Source organism: Ranitomeya variabilis, chromosome 1 (genome assembly GCF_051348905.1).
Source record: "Ranitomeya variabilis isolate aRanVar5 chromosome 1, aRanVar5.hap1, whole genome shotgun sequence".
Classification (NCBI taxonomy): Eukaryota; Metazoa; Chordata; class Amphibia; order Anura; family Dendrobatidae; genus Ranitomeya; species Ranitomeya variabilis.
In genome coordinates, this window is record NC_135232.1 from 116,003,434 (window position 1) to 116,029,433 (window position 26,000).

The 26,000-nt window shown below is 44.8% G+C and overlaps 1 protein-coding gene across 1 annotated transcript in view; it reads right to left on the bottom strand.

Annotated features, from left to right (window-relative positions):
* LOC143806921 (uncharacterized) overlaps nt 1-26,000 on the bottom strand; it is a 192,541-nt gene that overhangs the window by 153,006 nt on the left and 13,535 nt on the right. Inside the window, exons 2-8 of the mRNA XM_077287965.1 lie at nt 24,821-25,400; nt 19,874-19,983; nt 19,686-19,748; nt 19,358-19,483; nt 17,143-17,273; nt 16,961-17,055; nt 15,613-15,667 (exon numbers count right to left, since the gene is read on the bottom strand). Of these exons, the coding sequence (XP_077144080.1) occupies nt 15,613-15,667; nt 16,961-17,055; nt 17,143-17,273; nt 19,358-19,483; nt 19,686-19,748; nt 19,874-19,983; nt 24,821-25,400 (1,160 nt within the window). The remainder of the gene's footprint in view (nt 1-15,612; nt 15,668-16,960; nt 17,056-17,142; nt 17,274-19,357; nt 19,484-19,685; nt 19,749-19,873; nt 19,984-24,820; nt 25,401-26,000) is intronic.

Consider the following 26,000-nt stretch of genomic DNA (forward strand, 5'->3'; position numbering starts at 1 on the left):
ATATAGAGGAGGAGATGACATACAGGTACATACTACATACAGCAGGAGATGACATACAGGTATATACTATATACAGGAGCAGATTACCTACAGGTATATACTATATACAGGAGGAGATGACACACAGATATATACTATATATAGGTGAGATGACACAGGTATATACTATATACAGGAGGAGATTACATACAGGTATATACTATATATAGGAGGAGATGACATACAGGTATATACTATATACAGGGGAGATGACACACAGCAGGTATATACTATATACAGGGGAGATGACATACAGGTATATACTATATACAGGAGATGACATACAGGTGTATACTATATATAAGGGAGATGACAAACATGTATATACTGAGGTGAAAATGAGAGGTGTGAGGTGAAAATGAAAAGGTGTGAGTGCAAAATGAGAGGAGTGAGGGAAAATAGTGGAGTGATCGGAAACTGACAGATGTGAGGTCGAAATGACAAGTGTTAGGGGGGAATGAGAGGAGTGAGGGGGAATATAAGAGGAGTGAGGTGGAAAATGAGAGGTGTGAGGGAGAAAATGAGAGATGTGAGGGGGAAAATGAGAGGCGTGATGGGAAAATAAGAGAAGTGAGGTGCTATAACTAACCATAGATATTTACTATGCCCAGGCAACGCCGGGCTCTTCAGCTAGCTTAGATTTACAATCTCCATGCTTTTCTCATGGTCAACTTTATGTGGCCTGTTCAAGAGTTGGAACGGCCAAAAATCTGTTTGTCTTTGCACCTGAAGGAAAAACTAAGAATGTCGTTTATCAAAAGGCTCTCGAATAAGTTGTAGAAGATTACTTCACATTACTTGGCCAATTTAGTTAAATCTGTGTGGAATATCTCTGGTGTTGAAATATATGTTGTAAAATGCTTCTATTAGCTTAGTTTTCGCCTTTTTTATAATTACATTTCTATCTATTCGTTTTGTGTTTTTTTGTGCAGAATAAATTTTTGTTAACACATTCTATTTTGCTAACAGCAGTTATTACCCCGGGCGAAGCCGGGTAGTACAGTATATATATATATATATATATATATATATATATATATACATACACACATATATATATATATATACACACACACACACATATACATGTGCATATATATATGTATATATATATATATATATATATATATATATATATATATATATATATATATATATATATATATATATATATATATATATATATATATATATATATATATATATATATATATATATATATTTGTCTAAGGTCCATTTCCGTCTGTTTGTCTGTAAAAAATCCCGCGTCGCTGATTAGTTGTGCCCAGCCGTCCACGACCAATCAGCGACAGGCTTTACTATAGCCTATGCAGCATCAATAGTAAAAAGATATGTTAAAAATAATAAAAAATAAAATCGTGCTATTCTCACCTTCCAGCGGCCCCCGAAGCCTTCCCCATCCTCACGATGCTCTCTGCAGCTCCATTCCCAGTAATGCTTTGCGAAATGACCCCAGATAACGTAGGATCACGTGAGACCGCTACGTCATCACGGGTTATTACCTGACGAGAGCATCGCTAACTCCTGGGCTGGATCTGGGGGCCGCCGGAAGGTGAGTATATAACTATTTTTTTTTTTTTTATTTCTTTTTTTTAACAGGGATATGGTGCCCACACTGCTATATACTACGTGGGCTGTGCCTGTGCTATATACTACGTGGGCTGTGCCTGTGCTATATACTATGTGGGCTGTGCCTGTGCTATACACTACGTGTAAACATAAGGGTGAATGACCTCGAAGAGATCAAAACATCCAACACCGCGGAGACACCATCACGTGTTTCTCAACGCAGTGATCCAGAACACTGCCCCCATCCCTTATGGGAAATATGCAAATGCATGTAGAAAAGCTGCGGAGACACCATCACGTGTTTCTCAACGCAAGCTGACTATGTTTATAGTCTTTTTACCAGGCACTGCTCCTAATAGCCAGTTTCCTACTCCACACTGATGAGGGGGCAAATACCCCGAAACAGCTGTCTGTGGATGGATACCATGTTTTGGCATAGGTGGTTTTCCTTTATTGGATGCTGCCCTTCCCGTGGTTGTTCCTTCCCGGTGAAAGACTTGGCTATTCATTGCTTGCGTTGAGAAACACGTGATGGTGTCTCCGCAGCTTTTCTACATGCATTTGCATATTTCCCATAAGGGATGGGGGCAGTGTTCTGGATCACTGCGTTGAGAAACACGTGATGGTGTCTCCGCGGTGTTGGATGTTTTGATCTCTTCGAGGTCATTCACCCTCATGTTTATAGTCTTTTTACCCGGCACTGCTCCTAATAGCCAGTTTCCTACTCCACACTGATGAGGGGCAAATACCCCGAAACAGCTGTCTGTGGATGGATACCATGTTTTGGCATAGGTGGTTTTCCTTTATTGGATGCTGCCCTTCCCGTGGTAGTTCCTTCCCGGTGAAAGACCTGGCTATTCATTGCTTGCGTTGAGAAACACGTGATGGTGTCTCCGCAGCTTTTCTACATGCTATACACTACCTGGGCTGTGCTATACACTACCTGGGCTGTGCTATACACTACGTGGACTGTGCTATACACTACGTGGACTGTGCTATACACTACGTGGACTGTGCTATACACTACCTGGGCTGTGTGTGACGGGGTGTACGGCAGAGCAAGGAGGGACAACAGGCCAAGGGATGATTCCACAGATTTATTATCAAGAACGCTGGAACAACACATGCAGGTAGATCTACAGAGTCCACAATTAATCCAACGGAACAGGTTCAGGGGCACCTCCCGATAATCCTTGTGCCAGCTAACAAAGCAATAGTCCACACGAGTCCAAGGGATCCCAAAACAGTCTCACGAATGACGAGATATGTCCTCAGCTCAAGTCTCGCCCCGTTCGCTTCCGCAGTCCCAGATGGACGTGGGGTCTTACCTCAGCTAAGAATTCCCACTCCTTCTCCCTCAAGGATCAACTCACATCTGATCTCAAAAATAAGAATGGATTGTCTGAGCTCCTGGGATCCACCCATGAAGGGGGGTAGGGGTCACACCTTCTATTCAATGGTTGGGTCCACCAGAAGATTCAAGACTGGTCGGCTCCGCTTAGTCTATATAGTATGTACATTTGATTAGCCACTTGCTGTGAGGAAGAATGGCTATTCCTCCACTAGTGGTGTTGACAAAGCTTAATTACATTATAGCTTAGGGCTGCAAGTATTGGGGGAAGGAGACATATTGTTACAGGTGAACTCCCAGCACAAGAAAATACATAAATTACAGCTAATAGAAACCAGAGAACAGTTACATACATCAAATGGCATATTATCCAAATACAGGACAGGGCAAAAGTACATATCATGACACTGTGTTAGAAACTACATGGCTGTGCTATATGCTACATGCTACGTAGGCTGTGCTATATGCTATGTGGGAACGGTCAGAGAGGCCCGGTGCCTGCACACTGCAGTACTTTGCTCTGCCCTCAACAGGGCAGACAAAGTATGCCTGCGCAGGAGCCGCAGTGTGACTACAAGAAAAGGACGTTATCGTAAGAAGATGGGAGGCCCCGGATTGGACCGCGATGGCCCATCGTACCGGGACCACCCCTGGGTGAGTATAATCTAACCTCTTTTTCTCATCTTTCAGGATACATCGGGGGCTTATCTACAGCATTACAGAATGCTGTAGATAAGCCCCTGATGCCGGTGGGCTTAGCTCACCTTCGTTTTGGGGGTGACAGGTTCCCTTTAAGTGGGGTGAAATGCTGAAGAAAAAAAAAACGCAGTGAAAAATTTGGTTTGGGTAGCCATTTTCCAAAACTTACCGTATATACTCGAGTATAAGCTGACCCGAGTATAAGCCGACCCCCCTAATTTTGCAACAAAAAACTGGGAAAACTTATTGACTCGTGTATAAGCCTAGGGTGGAAAATGCAGCAGCTACGGATAAATGTCAAAAATAAAAATAGATACCAATAAAAGTAAAATTAATTGAGACATCAGTAGGTTAAGTGTTTTTGAATATCCATATTGAATCAGGAGCCCCATATAATGCTCCATACAGTTCTTTATGGCCCCATAAGATGCTCCGTATACAAATATGCCCCATATAATGCTCCATGCAGTTCTTTATGGCCCCATAAGATGCCCCATATAATGCTCCATTCAGTTCTTTATGGCCCCATAGATGCCCCGTATAATGCTCAATGCAGTTCTTTATGGCCCCATAGATGCCCCATATAATGCTCCATGCAGTTCTTTATGGCCCCATAGATGCCCCATATAATGCTCCATGCAGTTCTTTATGGCCCCATAGATGCCCCATATAATGCTCCATGCAGTTATGGCCCCATAGATGCCCCATATAATGCTCCATGCAGTTATGGCCCCATAGATGCCCCATATAATGCTCCATGCAGTTATGGCCCCATAGATGCCCCATATAATGCTCCATGCAGTTATGGCCCCATAGATGCCCCATATAATGCTCCATGCAGTTATGGCCCCATAGATGCCCCATATAATGCTCCATGCAGTTATGGCCCCATAGATGCCCCATATAATGCTCCATGCAGTTATGGCCCCATAGATGCCCCATATAATGCTCCATGCAGTTATGGCCCCATAGATGCCCCATATAATGCTCCATGCAGTTATGGCCCCATAGATGCCCCCATAGATGCCCCATATAATGCTCCATGCAGTTATGGCCCCATAGATGCCCCATATAATGCTCCATGCAGTTATGGCCCCATAGATGCTCCATATAATGCTCTATGCAGTTCTTTATGGCCCCATAGACGCTCCATATAGCATTGAGCCACATGTAATGCTGCTGCTGCACTAAAAAAAAAAAAAAAAAAAAAAAAATATGACAGTCACCTCTCGTCGCTGCTCCTCAGCGTCCCGTCTCTCCGCACTGACTGTTCAGGCAGAGGGCGGCGTGCACACTAATACGTCATCGCGCCCTCTGACCTGAACAGTCACTGCAGAGGACGCGGAAGACGGAGCGGTGGTGGAACGAGGGAAGGTAAATATGACATACTCACCTGCTCCTGGCGCGGTCTCTGCATGTCCCATGTCTTCGGGAGCGGCAGCTGCTTCCTGTAGTGAGCGGTCAGATGGTACCGCTCATTACAGTAATGAATATGCGGATCACCCCTATGGGAGTGGAGTCCATATTCATTACTTTAACCCCTTCACCCCCAAGGGTGGTTTGCACGTTAATGACCGGGCCAATTTTTACAATTCTGACCACTGTCCCTTTATGAGGCTATAACTCTGGAACGCTCTGACGGATCTTGGCGATTCTGACATTGTTTTCTCATGACATATTGTACTTCATGTTAGTGGTAAAATTTATTCGATATAACTTGCGTTTATTTGTGAAAAAAATGGAAATTTGGCGAAAATTTTGAAAATTTTGCAATTTTCCAACTTTGAATTTTTATGCCCTTAAATCACAGACATATGTCACGCAAAATACTTAATAAGTAACATTTCCCACATGTCTACTTTACATCAGTACAATTTTGGAACCAAATTTTTTTTTTGTGACGGAGTTATAAGGGTTAAAAGTTGACCAGCAATTTCTCATTTTTACAACACCATTTTTTTTTAGGGACCACATCTCATTTGAAGTCATTTTGAGGGGTCTATATGATAGAAAATACTCAAGTGTGACACCATTCTAAAAACTGCACCCCTCAAGGTGCTCAAAACCACATTCAAGAAGTTTATTAACCCTTCAGGTGTTTCACAGGAATTTTTGGAATGTTTAAATAAAAATGAACATTTAACTTTTTTTCACACAAAATTTATTTCAGCTCCAATTTGTTTTATTTTACCAAGGGTAACAGGAGAAAATGGACCCCCAAAGTTGTTGTACAATTTGTCCTGAGTACGCTGATACCCCATTTGTGGGTGTAAACCATTGTTTGGGCGCATGGCAGAGCTTGGAAGGGAAGGAGCGCCATTTGACTTTTCAATGCAAAATTGACTGGAATTGAGATGGGACGCCATGTTGCGTTTGGAGAGCCCCTGATGTGCCTAAACACTGAAACCCCCTACAAGTGACACCATTTTGGAAAGTAGACCCCCTAAGGAACTTATCTAGATGTGTGGTGAGCACTTTGACCCACCAAGTGCTTCACAGAAGTTTATAATGCAGAGCCGTAAAAATAAAAAATCATTTTTTCACAAAAATGATCTTTTTGCCCCCAATTTTTTATTTTCCCAAGGGTAAGAGAAGAAATTGGACCCCAAAAAATGTTGTGCAATTTGTCCTGAGTACGATGATACCCCATATGTGGGTGTAAACCATTGTTTGGGCGCATGGCAGAGCTTGGAAGGGAAGGAGCTCCATTTGACTTTTCAATGCAAAATTGACTGGAATTGAGATGGGACGCCATGTTGCGTTTGGAGAGCCCCTGATGTGCCTAAACATTGAAACTCCCTACAAGTGACACCATTTTGGAAAGTAGACCCCCTAAGGAACTTATCTAGATGTGTTTTGAGAGCTTTGAACCCCCAAGTGTTTCACTACAGATTATAACGCAGAGCCGTGAAAATAATTTATTTTTTTTCTCAAAAATGATTTTTTAGCACCCAGCTTTGTATTTTTACAAGGGTAACAGAATAAATTGGACCCCAAAATTTGTTTTCCAATTTGTCCTGAGTACGCTGATACCCCATATGTGGGGGGGAACCACTGTTTGGGCGCATGACAGAGCTCGGAATGGAAGGAGCGCCATTTGGAATGCAGCCTTAAATGGATTGGTCTGCAGGCGTCACGTTGCATTTGCAGAGCCCCTGATGTACCCAAACAGTACAAACCCCCCACAAGTGACCCCATATTGGAAACTAGACCTCCCAAGGAACTTATCTAGATGTGTTGTGAGAACTTTGAACCCCCAAGTGTTTCACTACAGTTTATAACGCAGAGCCGTGAAAATAAAACATCTTTTTTTTCCCACAAAAATGATTTTTAGCCCCCCAAATTTTTATTTTCCTAAGGATAACAAGAGAACTTGGACCCCAGAAGTTGTTGTTCAATTTGTCCCGAGTACGCTGATAACACATATGTTGGGGTAAACCCCTTTTTGGGCGCACGGGAGAGCTCGGAAGGGAAGTAGCACTGTTTTACTTTTTCAACGCAGAATTGGCTGGAATTGAGATTGGACGCCATGTCGTGCTTGGAGAGCCCCTGATGTGCCTGGACAGTGGAAACTCCCCAATTCTACCTGAAACCCTAACCCAAACACACCCCTAACCCTAATCCCAACGGTAACCCTAACCACACCCCTAGCCCTGACACACCCATAATTCTAATCCCAACCCTAATCCAAACGTAAATGTAATCCAAACCCTAACCCTAACTTTAGCCCCAACCCTAACTTTAGCCCCAACCCTAACTTTACCTCCAACCCTAGCCCTAACCCTAACTCTAGCCCTAACCCTAAACGTGACTGAAATACGTGGCACTGAAATACGTGGCACTGAAATACGTGGCACTGAAATACGTGGCACTGAAATACGTGGCACTGAAATACGTGGCACTATGACTGTCAGAAAATGTTCATTAAACGGTTAGGGGTGAGGTTAGGGGTAGAGTTAGGGTTAGGGTTTGGATCCCTTTATCACCTTGATGGTGGTGGGTGGCTTTTCAGTGTGTTTTCTGCTTTTTTTTCGATAAAAATGCATGCGTTTTTAACGCAAACAAACGCATGTGCTTAAAAACGCAAGAAAATACTGCAGGTTGTATTTCTGAAAATGAACGCATGCAGAAAAAAACCGCATGCGTTTGAAAACGCGACCAAACGCGTACAAAAAAAACGCATGCGTTTTCAATGTTAAATATAGGGAAAAAACGCATGCGTTTTTTTGTGCAAAAAACGCTGCAGACAAAAACGCAAGTGTGAAACCAGCGACGCTTTTTATAGCAAAAGAGTTTTTGCGTCTCCACATTTTGAGACCTATAATTTTTCCACATTTTGCTCCACAGAGTCATATGAGGTCTTGTTTTTTGCGGGACGAGTTGACGTTTTTATTGGTAACATTTTCGGACACGTGACCGTTTTTGATCGCTTTTTATTCCGATTTTTGTGAGGCAGAATGACCAAAAACCAGCTATTCATGAATTTCTTTTGGGAGAGGCGTTTATACCGTTCCGCGTTTGGTAAAATTGATAAAGCATTTTTATTCGTCGGGTCAGTATGATTACAGCGATCTCATTTTTTTATGTTTTGGCGCTTTTATACGATAAAAACTAAAATATAGAAAAAATAATTATTTTGGTATCGCTTTATTATCAGGACTATAACTTTTTTATTTTTTTGCTGATGATGCTGTATGGCGGCTTGTTTTTTGCGGGACAAGATGACGTTTTCAGCGGTACCATGGATATTTATATCAGTCTTTTTGATCGCGTGTTATTCCACTTTTTGTTCGGCGGTATGGTAATAAAGCGTTGTTTTTTGCCTCGTTTTTTTTTTTTTTTTTTCTTACGGTGTTTACTGAAGGGGTTAACTAGTGGGGCAGTTTTATAGGTGGGGTCGTTACGGACGCGGCGATACTAAATATGTGTACTTTTATTGTTTTGTTTTTTTTATTTAGATAAAGAAATGTATTTATGGGAATAATATATTTTTTTTATTATTATTTATTTAGGAATTTTTTTTTTTTTTTTTTCTTTTTTACACATGTGGAAAAAATTTTTTTTTACTTTTTTACTTTGTCCCAGGGGGGGACATCACAGATCATTGATCTGGCAGTGTGCACAGCACTCTGCCAGATCGACGATCTGCTGTGCAGGGCTGCAGGCTTACCAGTGTCTGCACTGAGCAGACACTCGGTAAGCCACCTCCTTCCCTGCAGGACCCGGATGCCGCGGCCATCTTGGATCCGGGACCTGCAGCCAGGAAGGAGGTAGGAGACCCTCGCAGCAACGCGATCACATCGCGTTGCTCCGGGGGTCTCAGGGAAGCCCCCTCCCTGCGCGATGCTTCCCTATACCGCCGGTACACTGCGATCATGTTTGATCGCGGTGTGCCGGGGGTTAATGTGCCGGGGGCGGTCCGTGACCGCTCCTGGCACATAGTGCCGGATGTCAGCTGCGATATGCAGCTGACACCCGGCCGCGATCGGCCGCGCTCCCCCCGTGAGCGCCGCTGATCGGTGATGACGTACTATCCCGTCGGCGGTCATACGGGCCCACCCCACCTCGACGGGATAGTACGTCTGATGTCAGGAAGGGGTTAATGATCGGTACCAGTGACCGCTGAACAGGGGAAGAAGCTGCAGCGCCCAAAGACCGTGGGACATGCGGGGACCGCGTCAGGAGCAGGTGAATATTTGACAGGCGTCGCTCCCCCTCACCCGCCAACCCCCCCGCCTTCCATGACTCCAGTATAAGCCGATAGAGGCACTTTCAGCCCATTTTTTTGGGCTGAAAATCTCGGCTTATACTCAAGTATATACGGTAACAGTATATACGGTAACTTTTTTCTTTTCCCCATCGATAGGGCTGTGATTTTCTGTGCACCAAGTTGAAGTTCTAAATTACTCGGGTACATATGACGTTTTGATCACTTTATATTCAATTTATTTTTTTGGGGGGAGGCAATTTTCACACGTTAATGTATTTTCTTAACGCCATTTACATTATGGGCTAAATCATTTTAAATTTTGATAGATCAGACTTTTCTAGGCGCAGCCATGGTAACACAAGCCCATTAACTTTTTTAATAAATAAAAGACACATGACAACATTAGCGTGGATAAAATTAAGCCGTGATGTAATTTATTAAAAGTTACTAAATATTTAGTAATTAATAAATATGCAATATTAAATAATAAAATACTATCAATTCTCATAGTAACCAATTAACTAAAGACCAACTCCACCCAGCAAAAGCTGGGCGATTATTCCTCTAATGAACACATCACGACAGTTTCAAAGAAAAAGGGGTTGGGTGGGTTTGTGTCTTCTATCCTGTTCTGTCAGAGAATGCCCAGTCCTGGCTTTAAACAGTTTGAAAATCTCCCGCTCTTTTGCGGGCCGCCAATCACATCCTTTGAAAAGACTGCTTCAAACCAGTGCTAACCTGCTGGTGCCCTCACACAGCTGACTCACACGACCTTATGACCTATTCCATCTGACTAAAAAACATATGCCAATACTACAAAATTGATCAAATAAAATAATATAATTTATTCTGTACAGAGTCTGTGTAACCATGTACATGGGGGGTCCCTCATTCCAAAGACATGTATTTTATTACTTTTGGAAAGGAAAAAAGGAAGTCAATCCATATTTTAATGGCTTTTTAAGACATATTTTATATGTGCTTTTCACTTTATTTTTCAGTTCTTGTCGGAAAAAGTTCTTGCAGCTTATAGTAAAATGAAACATGTTCTATGAAGTCAAGCCTTTGGCTCGGGTTGACAGGAGACCCAAGATGACAGTGTCGGGTTCCTTTAGCAGACCCCAGGATGCCATAACAATTCTTTGGCACACACAGTCACGCCACCAGGATCACGCCACCTAATTGCCAGTTCTGATTGTTACTGGTAGGCAGGCACTCCTGAGCCCAGTCCATGATGTAAAAGTACGATATGGAGCGAAAAGAGGTTAAGAACTGGTAGAAAAACGGTGGAGCGAGGGTCACAGGAGGAATGGTCGCTGCTGCAGCAGAAGTGGAGTGATGCTGGGAGTGTCCCAGGGCTTTCATAAGGCTAGGTTCAGATTGCGTTAGTGCAATCCGTTTAGCGCGAGCGCTAGCGGATTGCGCTAACGCAATGTCTTTTTCGGGGCCGCGTTCAGGGGTCGCGTTAACGTCCCCGCTCTCGCAGATCCCCGAGCAGCGTCCGAGGCGCGCTACAAAAGACCGGCACATTGCTAGCGCGTGCCAAAAATGACACGCGCTAGCAATGCGCTCTAACATTGCCGGCAATGGGAGCGCTAACGGACGCGGTGCACGGCGTTAATTTCGCCGTGCAACGCTGTCCGTTAGCGCTATCCCATTAACGCAATGGGAACCTAGCCTAAAATGTTGGCAGTAAGTGGTGTCCCCTTTCTAGTTTATTTCCCTGCAGTGGGCTCCAAGAAAATGGCCGCCGGAGACTGTGCATGCACAAATTGAGATCTCGGGAGCAGTGATCTCAGGAGACTAGCCCGACACCAATGTGACACCCCATCCTCCTAGCACAGCTACCGTAAAATCGGACTGTAAGATGCACCATCATTTTAATTTTAAGCATTTTTTATTTCTTATTTTCCTCCCCAAAATTTGGGGTGCATCTTAAGGTCCGGTGCGTCTTATAGTTCGCAAAATATGGTAAACATATTTCTAAAAGATGCTCATGACATGAAAATCTCACCAGATGTCAATAACAACCCCGTTAATCTACACAAAGAAATCAAACCATAGACGTCCATAGATTAAGTAATGTGTAATAATGAGAAATGGCACAGTGAAAATGTATTGAACATATGAAGCAAGAGAGATGCACAGGAAAGTCATGACACCAGCGGAAATCTATCAGTAATAAGAAAACAATCCTGCCACTCAGTGAGAAATAATATCAGCTGGTTCAACTGATGGTCGATAAAAAGGTGTCTCATTACCAAGGTGCTACACAATTAACATCTCATGATGGGTAAAAACAATGAGATGTCTCAAGACCTTCGCAATCTTGTTGCAAAACTGACGGCATTGATTACACGAGAATTTCGAAACTACTGATGGTACTGTTGGGGCCATAATCCGGAAGTAGAAAACAACCAGTTGCTCCCCACAAGATTTCAGATAGTGAAAATAATCAGAAGAGTTGTCCAAGAGCCAACCACCCCATGTGTAGAGCAACAGAACAACCAGGAAACATCAGGCATGATTGTTTCAAAGAAAGCTATAAATAATGCACTCAACCTCCACAGCAAGATCACAATACAAGACTCCATTGCTGAGCAAAAAGCATGTTCAAGTATGTTTTAAGCTTGCACAACAACATTTAGACAAGTCGGTGAAATACTGGGGGAATATAGTCTGGTCAGAGAAGAGCAAAATTAAACTCTTTGGATGCCATAATACACACAAGGTTTGGAGGCCAAAAAAGCAATGCATATCTCCCCCAAAACACCATACCTACAGTGAGGTTTGGATGTGGTAACATCACGGTGTGGAAATGGCTTTCAGCATACGGCACTGGCAAATTTCAGGTCATTGAAAGACGGATAAATTGACATAAGCACCGAGACATACTTGATAAAAATCTACTGCCATCTACCAGGATGATGAAGATGAAATAAGGGTGGACATTTCAGCAAGGCAAAGATGCCAAGCACACAGCCAAGGAAGTGCTCACTAAAACTGCTAGAATGGCTGAGCCAATCACCTGACCTGAATCCAATAGAAAATGTATGAAAGGAACTAAAGCTCAGAGTTCATAGGAGGACCCCACAGAAGTTTCAGAATGTGAAGGGTGTTTGTGTGGAATAATAGGCCAAAAATCACACCTGAGCAATGCATGCGACTAGTTTCTCCATACAGGAGGCCTCATCATTAACAAAGTTGTGTGAAGTACTATATAAATTTCAATGAAGCAAATGCAATACTTTTTCAATGCAGCATTTCTCATTATTACACACAACTTAATTTATGGACATCTATGGTTTGATTTCTTTGCCTGTGTGGATTGGATGGGTTGTTACCAACATCTGGTGAGACTTTCACATGAATTACATCTTTAGAAATATATTTACTTAGAAAATTGGTGACGTGTCCAATACTTATTTCACCCATTGGAAAAAATATATACTGTATATACTCGAGTATAAGCTGAGGCACCTAATTTTACCTAAAAAAAACTGGGAAACATTATTGACTCGAGTATAAGCTGGGTATACATTGTCTCCTCATCCCTATCCTTGTCTGCACGGCCTCCTCATCCCTATCCTTGTCTGCACGGCCTCCTCATCCCTATCCTTGACTGCACGGCCTCCTCAGCCCTATCCTTGACTGCACGGCCTCCTCAGCCCTATCCTTGTCTGCACGGCCTCCTCATCCCGATCCTTGTCTGCACGGCCTCTTCATCCCTATCCTTGACTGCACGGCCTCCTCAGCCCTATCCTTGTCTGCACGGCCTCCTCATCCCGATCCTTGTCTGCACGGCCTCCTCATCCCTATCCTTGACTGCACGGCCTCCTCAGCCCTATCCTTGACTGCACGGCCTCCTCAGCCCTATCCTTGTCTGCACGGCCTCCTCAGCCCGATCCTTGTCTGCACGGCCTCCTCATCCCGATCCTTGTCTGCACGGCCTCCTCATCACGATCCTTGTCTGCACGGCCTCCTCATCACGATCCTTGTCTGCACGGCCTCCTCATCACGATCCTTGACTGCACGGCCTCCTCATCCCTATCCTTGACTGCACGGCCTCCTCATTCTGATCCTTGTCTGCACGGCCTCCTCATCCCGATCCTTGTCTGCACGGCCTCGTCATCCCGATCCTTGTCTGCACGGCCTCGTCATCCCGATCCTTGTCTGCACGGCCTCGTCATCCCGATCTTTGTCTGCACGGCCTCGTCATCCCGATCCTTGTCTGCACGGCCTCCTCATCCCTATCCTGTTCTGCACGGCCTCCTCATCCCTATCCTTGTCTGCACGGCCTCCTCATCCCTATCCTTGTCTGCACGGCCTCCTCATCCCTATCCTTGTCTGCACGGCCTCCTCATCCCTATCCTTGTCTGCACGGCCTCCTCATCCCTATCCTTGTCTGCACGGCCTCCTCATCCCTATCCTTGTCTGCACGGCCTCCTCATCACGATCCTTGTCTGCACGGCCTCCTCATCACGATCCTTGTTTGCACGGCCTCCTCATCCCTATCCTGTTCTGCACGGCCTCCTCATCCCTATCCTGTTCTGCACGGCCTCCTCATCCCTATCCTTGTCTGCACGGCCTCCTCATCCCTATCCTTGTCTGCACGGCCTCGTCATCCCGATCCTTGTCTGCACGGCCTCCTCATCCCTATCCTGTTCTGCATGGCCTCCTCATCACGATCCTTGTCTGCACGGCCTCCTCATCACGATCCTTGTCTGCACGGCCTCCTCATCCCTATCCTTGTCTGCACGGCCTCCTCATCACGATCCTTGTCTGCACGGCCTCCTCATCACGATCCTTGTCTGCACGGCCTCCTCATCCCGATCCTTGTCTGCATGGCCTCCTCATCCCTATCCTTGTCTGCACGGCCTCCTCATCCCTATCCTTGTCTGCACGGCCTCCTCATCCCTATCATTGTCTGCACGGCCTCCTCATCCCTATCCTTGTCTGCACGGCCTCCTCATCCCTATCCTGTTCTGCACGGCCTCCTCATCCCTATCCTTGTCTGCACGGCCTCCTCATCACGATCCTTGTCTGCACGGCCTCCTCATCCCTATCCTGTTCTGCATGGCCTCCTCATCCCTATCCTTGTCTGCACGGCCTCCTCATCCCTATCCTTGTCTGCACGGCCTCCTCATCACGATCCTTGTCTGCACGACCTCCTCATCACGATCCTTGTCTGCACGACCTCCTCATCACGATCCTTGTCTGCACGACCTCCTCATCACGATCCTTGTCTGCACGACCTCCTCATCACGATCCTTGTCTGCACGACCTCCTCATCACGATCCTTGTCTGCACGGCCTCCTCATCCCAATCCTTGTCTGCCGGCTCCATCCCGATCCTTGTCTGCATGACCCCATCCTGATCCTTGTCTGCATGACCCCGTTCTTATCCTGGTATGATTGGCCCCCATGAAAAAACTAAAAAATAAATAAAAATAAACCATTCTTACCCTCCTGCGCTCCCTTGCATCATCGTGTTCTGGTGCCAGCAGCTGCTTTGCTTTATGCTTGTAAGCAGCACATGGCAGGGACGTCATACACTCACAAGCTGAGCACATCTGCCGGAATACTCACTGCTCCCCCACGCCAGAACTATGTGCGTGGAGGGCAGTGAGTATTAAGTAGGGCGCACAGTGTCAGCTGCCGGGTGATTACATGTGCCGCTACTTAGGAGAAATGAATATTCACCTCTCAAGTAGCGGCACACTTGACCGTCCGGCAGCTGCAGGAGACGGGTGCTGCGGCTGACATTGTGAGCGCCATTACAGAGAAATGAATATTCATTGCCACTGCAGTGAATATTAATTTCTCTTTAGAAGTGATCACAGGAGTTAGCAGCAGCAGCCGGCTCCTGTCTCCTGTGATCCACTGCTCCGCCACCGCCCCTCACCCTCCATGTTCTGGACACCTCACTCGAATATAAGCCGAGGGGGCGCGTTATCAGCACAAAAAAAAAAACTGCTGAAAAACTCTGCTTACACTTGAGTATATAAGGTATATTATACATAATATTATACACACATAGATGTAGATTTGGATCTGTGTACACGCGATTGTGTACATATGCACATACCTCCATACAGGCACGCATACATACACACACAAGAGGCCGGATACCTTACAAGCATTTACAAAACCTTGTAATGAGCACAAATCATTACCTTTCATTTCACATCAGATACACAATACATTTACAGAAAATCACTTACTAAAAGCCTTGTCTATCCTCCATCCATTCACTTTTTCTTCCTTCTTAAATTTGTTCTAAAAAGTTAAAAAGTAAATATAAAAAAATTAAAACATTTTTACTTTAAACGTTTATGGCAAATACTAGAAACCATCGAATAAAAGTTTGATGCACAAACTGCCACGTAGTTGTTGAAAATGGGGATTGTGGACATCATCCCATAGGGATCACTTAGTTCTGAGTGCACATAATATTTTTTTTTTTGTTTAATTTTACTTTTGTGTCTCTGTATCCCCATAGTCACACACTTACAGAGACCCAAGCTTGTGTGAACCTCAGCGTACACACAGCACATGTAACACATACCAAGCCTGTAGTCCATTTAAAGGGAACATGTTCAAGTGTAACTCGAATTATGTAAAAATTGTTATAATTAAACAGATGCTGTGGGGGTTCGGGTGCAGAGACCCTCGCTGACCAGTCAAAACTTTGAATTGTGCACGGAGAGCTGTACAAGCTTAACAGTAGGTCTGTGGGTCCATATACTGGTCTGTGAGAGCATGTACAGCCCGCAGACGGACTATTGAGCTCATATTCCGCTTTGTGAGCGTGACTCATGCAGGAGTGTTTTGACCAATCAGTGGGTGTCTCAGGACCCGGACCCCCGCCAATCAGAAACACTATGCAGCACCCATGTATAAAAGCTTTTATAAAATGACATTACACTTTATTATGTCCCTTCACCCCTTGAACCTAATCTGACTATTCATTTCGACTCCTTCGATACCATAAATCGGTCACCAAAAATGGCTTTGGGAAGCCTGTGGAGCAGTCTGATCTGCATCGCCCGTCTTTTCATTGGTGAGGGATGGACCAGCATCAGCAATATCAGTGATGTATCCATCTCGAGGCAGAGAAAGACGGGCAAGGCTCCATTCAGACCCCATTTCACTGTAGCAGCCATTTTGGACATAAAAAAGAAGAGACAACTGATCTAAGAAAGGAAAAAGCAGCAGCAGAACGGAGGCCAATAGGTAGAGTGACGATATACTAGATGGGAAATGTATACTATGATCACGTTTACTATAGAGGGGGTTCCTTTAAATTGGTACAGCTGTACAGGAACTTATTGTGGTCTTTTTTGGGTAAGCAGTGGCCACAGAATCCTTCCAGTGGCCACTGCTTCTATTTCTACAGCAGTAGCCAATGGCAGGATTTAGTGGCCACTGCTGTAGAAAAAAAAAAACAGTGGCCAGAGTGAAAACTGCAAGATTTTTTTTAATCGTTTTATTTACGAAAATTACATAAACCTCATTTTCTGGCGACATCGTCCCTTTAACCAAGCAGAAACAGAATAAATGGTCTCTCACCTTAATCTCTATTCTCTGTCTGTGAGGGAACAGTTGGCTGATCATTGTGAAGTCCGTTCCCACCATACTGATGGCCAAGAAGAACATATCTGTCTCTAAAACATAAGCAAACATGCAGTCAGATATGTAACCAGAAAGCTCTGACATTGGGCGATGGCTGCAGGAACAGATGGTATAAATACCTTGATTAGACCAAGGCTTTGAGTAATTAGACCGCCGAAAACTAGTATATGTCGTCGTGGAACCTCGTTCAAAAATGGGATCGTTCCCTTCAACAATCGGTGCTTTGGCTCTAATCACTTCCACAGTTAAACTAAAATAAAGGCACAGGAAAAGAGCATAGGATGATGTTTTTATTCTATACAAGAGAATATAGCAATTGAAAAGGAGTGTCATGACTCTGTTGTCGGGTGTCCTGGGACCAGGGTCTCCCTAGCTCGCCCTGTTCCCCGGATTACTTCTTATGGTGAAGATGCCGGGGCCAGGTACCTTGCCTTAGCTCCTGAATCCGCCCTCAGTCTGTACCCTTCCCCCACCCAGGGAAGAGGGAAGTAATAGTGTACCGTAATACACCAACCAGATTAACAAGAGAACAGGGATAAAAGGAAAATACCAATCATACAAAATATACACTAACAGAGGTAAACACCGGTGAGTGGAGGATGGGGTTAAACCAAAGTAGAAGAAAGGGAATTATCACACACTCAAAACCTAGCAACAGTCACAGACCAATCCAGCAAACGCCTTCTCCAATAATAACCACCAACAACCTCCAGTCATGCAGCAAAACCTAACTCTGACTATTAGTGCTAGCCAGGACCCAGATTATATAGGAGATGGAAGTGGTTAACAGTGCATAGCCGAGAGCCTTAATGCAGGAACGCTTCCAGGAGCTCTTAACTGAGCAATTAACCCTTGCACTGCTAAAAGAAACTTACACCGTTTAATATGAAGGTGAAGTGCTTCTAAACAGTGCAATAGTAGGAGAAATCAAAGGCTGCATTTTTCATGATCCTCACTTTTGCAGTAAACCCGTGACATGCAGTTGTTTAAGTATTACAAAACCCCTTTAATGTTTAATTAGATCTACAATTAAAGGGGTTGTTCACTACTAGAACAACTCCTTCTTGAACTACATGTTTGACCCCGATAAAATAAAAATAAAAAGCTTATACTCGCCTCCCATCCTGGCGTCATTCCAGCAGCGTCGCCACTCGAGCTCCCGCGGCTCTTGTGCGGTTCTTGTGACACGTGAGACCGGTGCCCAATCAGCGCTGGTGTCACCGTCTCCGCCTTCGGACAATTTGAACATGAAGAGGAAGCCAGGGCTGCTGCTGATCTCTGACTTCCTCTTCATGCTCAACTCGTACCAAGGAAAGGACAGTGACACTAGAGCCGATTGGGCTATGGGGTCACGTGTCAGAATAACAGCACGAAAGCCCCGGCAAAAGGACACCACTGGAATGGCGCCGGCATCGGAAGAGCGCATAGGCCTTTATATTTTATCGGGGTCAAACATTTAGATGAAGAAGGGGTTGTCCTAGTAGTGGACAATACCTTTAAATTAAAGCAATTTAAACATTTTATGCAAGTTATTACCTCTATAGGTGATGACTAACTCATTCATTTTCCCCAAACCTTGCTGCTTGATCACTTTTTAGCTCGATTATTGAGGCAGAGCTGTGATCTGTGACTACTGCTTAGATACAAGGTCTACAGGGGGTCTTAGACACGCCTCCTGTTTCATCATTGGCTCAGGCTGCTCATCTCTCCTCTCCATTGCAGCTCTGCCTCCTCCGATTGGCTGCAGAATGTAAATACAAGTCTAGCGCAGGCTCACCAGGAAGTCAGTACAAGGAGAGAGAATTTCTACTACCGCAAGGGCAGAATGATAACAAAGTACAGATTACTAACTCACCAGTAACCAAAGAATGATTATTAAAGTAATGGATACAAATAGTTAGGGGAAAGAACCTCAGTAAGGTCTCATGCTGCGCCTTCAAATTACATGTCAGACGTTGAGAAACACAAAAGAATTATGGGTGGGACGGCTGAATAGGCAACCAGCAGACGCCTGCATTTGTCCTATATTAATTAACAGGACAGCTGCTCGATAGCTGTCGGAGGACGTTTTAAGGTTGACTCAGCAACCACTCAGTACAGAATGCCGCAGCATCTCTCCACGTCCAAGGTGGAAATAATAGGCAATGCACAACCCCTTTAAGAGCACATTAAATATCCTAGGTGCTCCTGATACACACGTACAAACGTAAAAGATCACCGTGTACATCTGGCACAAAACTAAAGCTCGAATCAAAGTAGTATGCTTTGATCAATAAGTTATAACTCAAGATTAAAAGGGACATACAATTTCTAATTGACACCATAATGGCTTACCTCTCCTCATCAAGAATAATGGATCCATCCTCTGCCACCTTCACACGAGGAGCCAATAACTGGCTATCGTCTTCTTCATCGTCATCATCAAGATCCTCCTCTTCAGCATTATTTTTCACTGCCAATCTAAAGTGTTAAGTTGAAGATATAGAAAAGAAGGAGAAGGAATAAACACAGAAAACAAGTATAAAGAAAAGTCTACCCTCATTATATTTCAAAGGTTTTCTACACGCACAAAAAACCTTTAAACTTTCAGATCGTGCCTCTTCAGTGGCAATCACAGTAGTGTATGGTGCAAGGAACCAGGAAGAGATTTATACCATCTTACCCTGTGATCGGAGGTTCCACAGGAGGAGGCTTTTCACTGTTCCTACTTTCTTCAAGTGAAGAACTTCAAAAAATATAAGTGGAAAATAATTAGTATCAACAAAGCTAGAATCCCTCAATAATATCTCACATCAGTAATCACCAGACCTCTGCGCACATAACGTCAGATCGGACATATCGCAGACCTACCTCATTGGGTTAGTCATCGGAATGAAGTGTACGAAGTCTCTCATCTTCATCTTGGATTTTTCCAGCTCCGCGATTTCGTGTATGATCGGATGCTTCGCTCTCCAAGCTTTCTACAGCATAATACCAATAAGACAACACTATTAGAACCAGGAAGGGCGAGATATATTCTGATTTCATTACAGTCATATTGACTTCATTGTAGAAAAAAATGCCTCTATATGGAATGTCTGTGACTGCCCGCAAAAACAGTAATTAGACCTACTGGTAATTGTATTTCCAGGAACCCCTCCTGACAGCACCATGTAGGACGTCCTTATCCTCTTTGGGACAGGAAACAACGAGAGGTTAAAAGGACCCTCCATCTCCACCCCTCAGTGTCTTTTCAAAGTACCACATCTGGATGGTTGCAACAAAAAATGTATTAGTCATTCTTATACAAACGTTAAGTCACATTAGTATAGAGCTTTCTCATCAGAGAAGGAACTAGTAGTGCTGTCAGGATGGGTTCCTGGAAATACAATTATCGGTAGGTCCAATTACTGTTTTCCAGTTCACCAATCCTGACAGCAACCATGGAGAATACCAAAGGATGACGATTTAGGGCAAGACCACTGCATGAAGAACCTTGCTAACTGAAGGCTAGTTGCCCTGAGACTACGTCTAGCTTATAATGTTTTGTGAAGGTATTTAGACTTAACCAAGTTGCAGCTTTACAAATCTGATCCACTGAAGCCCCCCCTTTCTCCGCCCATGAAGTAGCTATGGCCCTAGTTGAATGGCCCTAAGATTTGATTTCTTCTCAGGGAACGCCTTCTTTTAGTCTGATGCCTTTTCCAGAATATCATCCAGAACAGGCCCAAACACCTTATTACCAGAGAAGGGAATGGAACAAAGCTTCTTTTTGGACTGAGTGTCCCCTGACCAAGTCTTTAACCAGATAGCCCTTCGGGCAGCATTGGACAAAGACCCATTCCTGGCTGCGAATCATACTAATTCTGCAGACACGTCAGCCATGAAGCCAGTCGCCATTTTTAGGAGGGGAAGGGATCTTAGGATGGTGTCCCTTGGAGTCTTAGATCTCAAATGTTCCTCTAAGTCGTTGACCCATAAGTGCATGGACCAAGCCACCGAGGTTGCTGCGATGTTGGCTCGGATTATAGCTGCCGAGGTTTCCCAGCTTCTCTTTACGAGACCATTCGCCTTCTGGTCCATGGGTTCTTTCAAGCTGGAAGAATCTTCAAAAGGGATTGAAGTTCTCTTCGCCACTTTGGCTACCAGAACGTCTATTTTGGGGATGTCTTCCCAGGCTTTGACGTCCTCTGGCTCGATAGGTAAGCGGAGCTTAAAGTCTCTCGGGATGACTAGCCTTTTCTCTGCATCCTCCCATTCCTCCATGATCATAGAACGAATGTGGGTGTTGACCGGTAAACACTCTAGTTCTCTGGGATCGTAACCCCCAAACATCTCGTCCTTACGGAGAGGGGTTTTGGGGTTTCCTCCACCTGCATGGTATCTCGTACCGCACGGAGAAGTTCATCCGTGTCCTCAGAGGAAAAGAGGTACGTCTTCCCTCCCTCTGGTGGGTCAGTAAAGACTTCCCCTTCCTACTGGTCAGAAACATCCGACATCTCGTCTAAAGAGAACACTTCTGTCTCTCTTGGTCTTTTATGGGACCCTCCCTGGAATTCGGATTGTGAGGTATGAGAGTACACTATCCTGGAGATGGATGTCTGGACCTCCTCTCTTATTATGGACCTCATGTCAGACAGCAAAGAAGTCTATTCCTCTCTGATGATCTTTGGAGTGCAGGGTTCACATAGGTGTTTCTGCCTGGTCTCTTGGTAGCGCTACAGAGAGCACGTTTTTTAATTCTCCCTGACTTCTTGTTATCCTCCTTTGTAGTTGCCGAGACAGGTGTTTCCCCCCCCTAGAATACACAGATTATATGCCATGTGTTTCTAAGTGTAGGGTAAGGGCTAAAAGTGGTTGTTGCTTTTGAAAGCTTACTCACATGCCCCTGGCTCTGCTCCAAGCCAATGCCTGTCTTAGTGGGATCCTCCATGTCAGATTTACTGGTATGCAGTCCTAGTTTTACAGTAGTATATAAACATAAGGGTGAATGACCTCGGGGAGATCAAAACATCCAACACCGCGGAGACACCATCACGTGTTTCTCAACGCAGTGATCCAGAACACTGGCCCCATCCCTAAAGGGAAATATGCAAATGCATGTAGAAAAGCCGTGGAGACACCATCACGTGTTTCTCAACGCAAGCAATGAATTGCCAGGTCTTTCACCGGGAAGGAACAACCACGGGAAGGGCAGCATCCAATAAAGGAAAACCACCTATGCCAAAACATGGTATCCATCCACAGACAGCTGTTTCGGGTATTTGCCCCTCATCAGTGTGGAGTAGGAAACTGGCTATTAGGAGCAGTGCCTAGTGAAAAGGCTATAAACATAAGGGTGAATGAGCTCGGGGAGATCAAAACATTTAACACTGCGGAGACACCACCAGGTGTTTCTCAACGCAGTGATTCCCTTTAGGGATGGGGGCAGTGTTCTGGATCACTGCGTTGAGAAACACGTGATGGTGTCTCCGCGGTGTTGGATGTTTTGATCTCAACGAGGTCATTCATCCTTATGTTTATAGTCTTTTCACCAGGCACTGCTCCTAATAGCCAGTTTCCTACTCCACACTGATGAGGGGCAAATACCCCGAAAAAGCTGTCTGTGGATGGATACCATGTTTTGGCATAGGTGGTTTTCCTTTATTGGATGCTGCCCTTCCCGTGGTTGTTCCTTCCCGGTGAAAGACCTGGCTATTCATTGCATGCGTTGAGAAACACGTGATGGTGTCTCTGCGGCTTTTCTACATGCACTAGTATTACAGTAGGGCAAGCCCACCCACACACACAGGGACACTATTTATACCATACCCATGCTTGGTGTAAGTCCTCCCCGGATCCCCTTCCTGCATTCCATCGTGGAAAGCACGCTTGAAAGCAACCCCAGCCGTGACCTGGAAGTTCTCTGAGCGGCCTGCGGAGATGACGCTGCCGTGGAACGCACGCTGGAAAGCATGCTGGCCGCAACCCGGAAGTGCCCTGCCGGCCTCCAGAGATGACATTGCCGGAAGCACGCTCGCAGGGCTTGCAGCACACCAGAGGCAGACATCCGAGCCGAGAGCCCCCAGGCAGAGGTAAGCGGCTCGCAACTCAGGAGCAGAGCTGCACTGAGGTAGGCTGAAGGACCCCACCATCGGAGGGTGTCGGCCACAGATCTCTTGGTAGCTGGAAGGGAAAGGCTGGGCCCCAGATCCATGACGATCTGCCCTGTACGGCCAGGTATAGGAGCTTCCTCTCGTTGTTCCTATCCTCAGTGGGACAGGAAAAACACTGAGGGGTGTGAATGGGAGGGTCCTTTTAACCTCTCCTTGTTTCCTGTCCCAACGAGGATAAGAAGGACATCCTCCATGGTGTCAGGATTGGTGAACTGGAAAAAAATGGTTTTATTTTATTTTACCTTAATTGTCCCTTCCAGGAATTGGACACCAGGTTTTTGCTACCTAATCTGAGAGAGTATAACGTAGGGGCAGAGACCCCGATTCCAGCAATTTGTGACTTATTGGGCTACTTGCCGTAATTTAGATCTCTTACTGATAAAATAGTGATTGGATCACTAGAAGACTAGTAAACCTGCTGCCTTGTAGTCCTCCATATTCATGAGATCTGCCTAACCCCACCCCCACCACTGATTGTACACAGAAAGCTCAGCATTCAGAGATATGCAGCTGATAAAACAGGGATTTAATCAAAACTGCAGCAAGTAGTCCATTAAGTGATGCTTTGCCAGGATCAGGGTCTCTGCCCCTACATCATGCTGCACTTAGATTCCCTTTTAAGAGCGTGTTTAAGTGGTCAACAAAAATGTATCTGTTATCCATCCAGTGAATAGTTGATAATCACTAGATCGATCTAGGTGGGACACATCATCTGGGCTCCACATATCACCAGTTCACTCTGCTATTAAAGGCTCTCAAATGCAATGAATGAGTGGCAGATCTCATGCACGGCTGCACCACTCCTAGCCTCGTTCTGGTGATATGCGGCTGGGAGAGAGATGGGCCCCCATATGTGTATTTTTTTGTTTGTTTACATAGGACAGAGCTTTATATTACAGCTGGCAGTCAATACTGACAACTGCTGATATGCGGGAAGTAAAAAAAAAAAGTAATGTAAACTATGCTTTTACATACAGATTTAAAAGTATATCAACAACAAATCCTAAAAAAAACTAACAAAAAAAACGGGGGGGGGGGGGGGGATTTGGGGGTTGGGTGTTTTGGCATAGGTCCAGCTACTGAAGTCCATGGATACAGCTAGTGTGCACCATGGCCTTAAATATACCATTTTCTGTGTAGGAAGCTTAGACACCATAAAATGAAAATCCATAAAGGATTAGACTAGTGTATTCTCAGGAGAGCCAATATGCAGCCCCCTGAATCTGAGTTTTTCTTTTGGGGGGTGGGGGGAGGGAATGTATAATTTGCTTGGCATCCAGCTGAAAAGGACAAATTGGAGTGCGAGTAGGTCTTGGACAATAGACATTGTTGTGTCCTGTTTGGTTGACAGGTTGGACCTGTCTCATACTTTTTGGAGGAACCAGTTATATAAGAGAAAGGGTCTTTTTCCCAATTGATGAGGCTAGGATTCCCCCAGCACTGGCTGCTCGGCACTGGTCCTATGTGCTCCGTTCTCAGCTGTCTGCTGCCATTACTAGTGTGGATGTGAAGTATACCACTAAACGCCAACATGCCACACAGATAGGCATATTACAAGTAGGGGAGAACAAAGTACAGCAGTAACGAACGCGTTTCTTATGTTTTCAGAATTAAGACTGTTACACTTCTGGCTGATGGAAGAGGAACATTTGCAGTCACTCACCTGCTCTCTCCGCAGTTCATCCTTCAGCAGGTCGCGCAGTTTTTGCGCTCGTCTAATCCTCTCCTTTTCTAGGTTACTGGTGATAACCTTTCTCGGAATTGATTTTTTAACCGATTCAGAGAAATCGTTACTACAGGATTTCTGGGGCGGCCGTTCTTTCAGCGGGCTGGGATCCTCTTTCAGAGCGCTCTCCACAGGTTTAGAACGACTAACATCTTCGTGTTTAAGGGCAGATTTCTTATATGGAGAAAACTGGGGAACTTGAGGGACAGGCGTCCTTTTTTCAGGTAAAGTTATAATTTGTCCTTGAGGGGGAGACAGAAGCCCCTGAGATTTTTGAGGGCTCAATACCTTACCCTTCTCAGCCGAGCACCCTTCATGCTTATGTGGGGCAGGGACAACGAGTGGTGTTGAAGGCACCTCCACTAGAGGTAGTTTGGAAGGTGGAACAGCAGAGGCAGAATTTGACATCCTTGGTTTAACAAGGTTAGGCAAAGTAGAAATTCTCTTCCGTCTTTGGAGCACAGCAGACACTGTTCTTACAGGCGTTTCTTGGCTGACAGGGACCACTGTTTCAACGCTATAAACATAAAGAAAAAAAATGGAAAAATTCAGTGACACGTATGAAATACCAGATATTATATATTATCTACTGGACCAGGAGGCATCTTCATTGTGAAATTGACATCAGGACAGGCCATCAGTCCATATCATGTGTGTTCAAATATCAGTCCATATGTGTTCTATATGGGAAGACTTTTAGACTAAGCATGCGCCAGTTCTAAGTAACTGATCATGTGAGGGAGCGCGCCCTGGACCCGGACCAGTCTTAGGAACATGCAAAAAGTTTTATCTGGCAGTTCTTAAAATCTGGATCCATATTATAAATGGTTTATAGGATTGCTCCATAAATAGGGACCATGATGTTAGGCCTGACCCAGCCCACAATTTACACTGGGTTACATAGTTTCACATCTGTTTTGGGGGACTCTCATGCTGCACTATTCCGACAGAATGAAAAAAAAAAAAAAAAAAACCATCAAAAGACCCCATTCTAGTTAATGGGACCCAACAGATGTGGTCGATGTCCAACATGAGACAGATTTGGTACTGCTGTCCTTATTTGTTCTGCTTCTATGATGTAGCAGAAGACTGAAAGTGAAACACACCCCAAGAAATG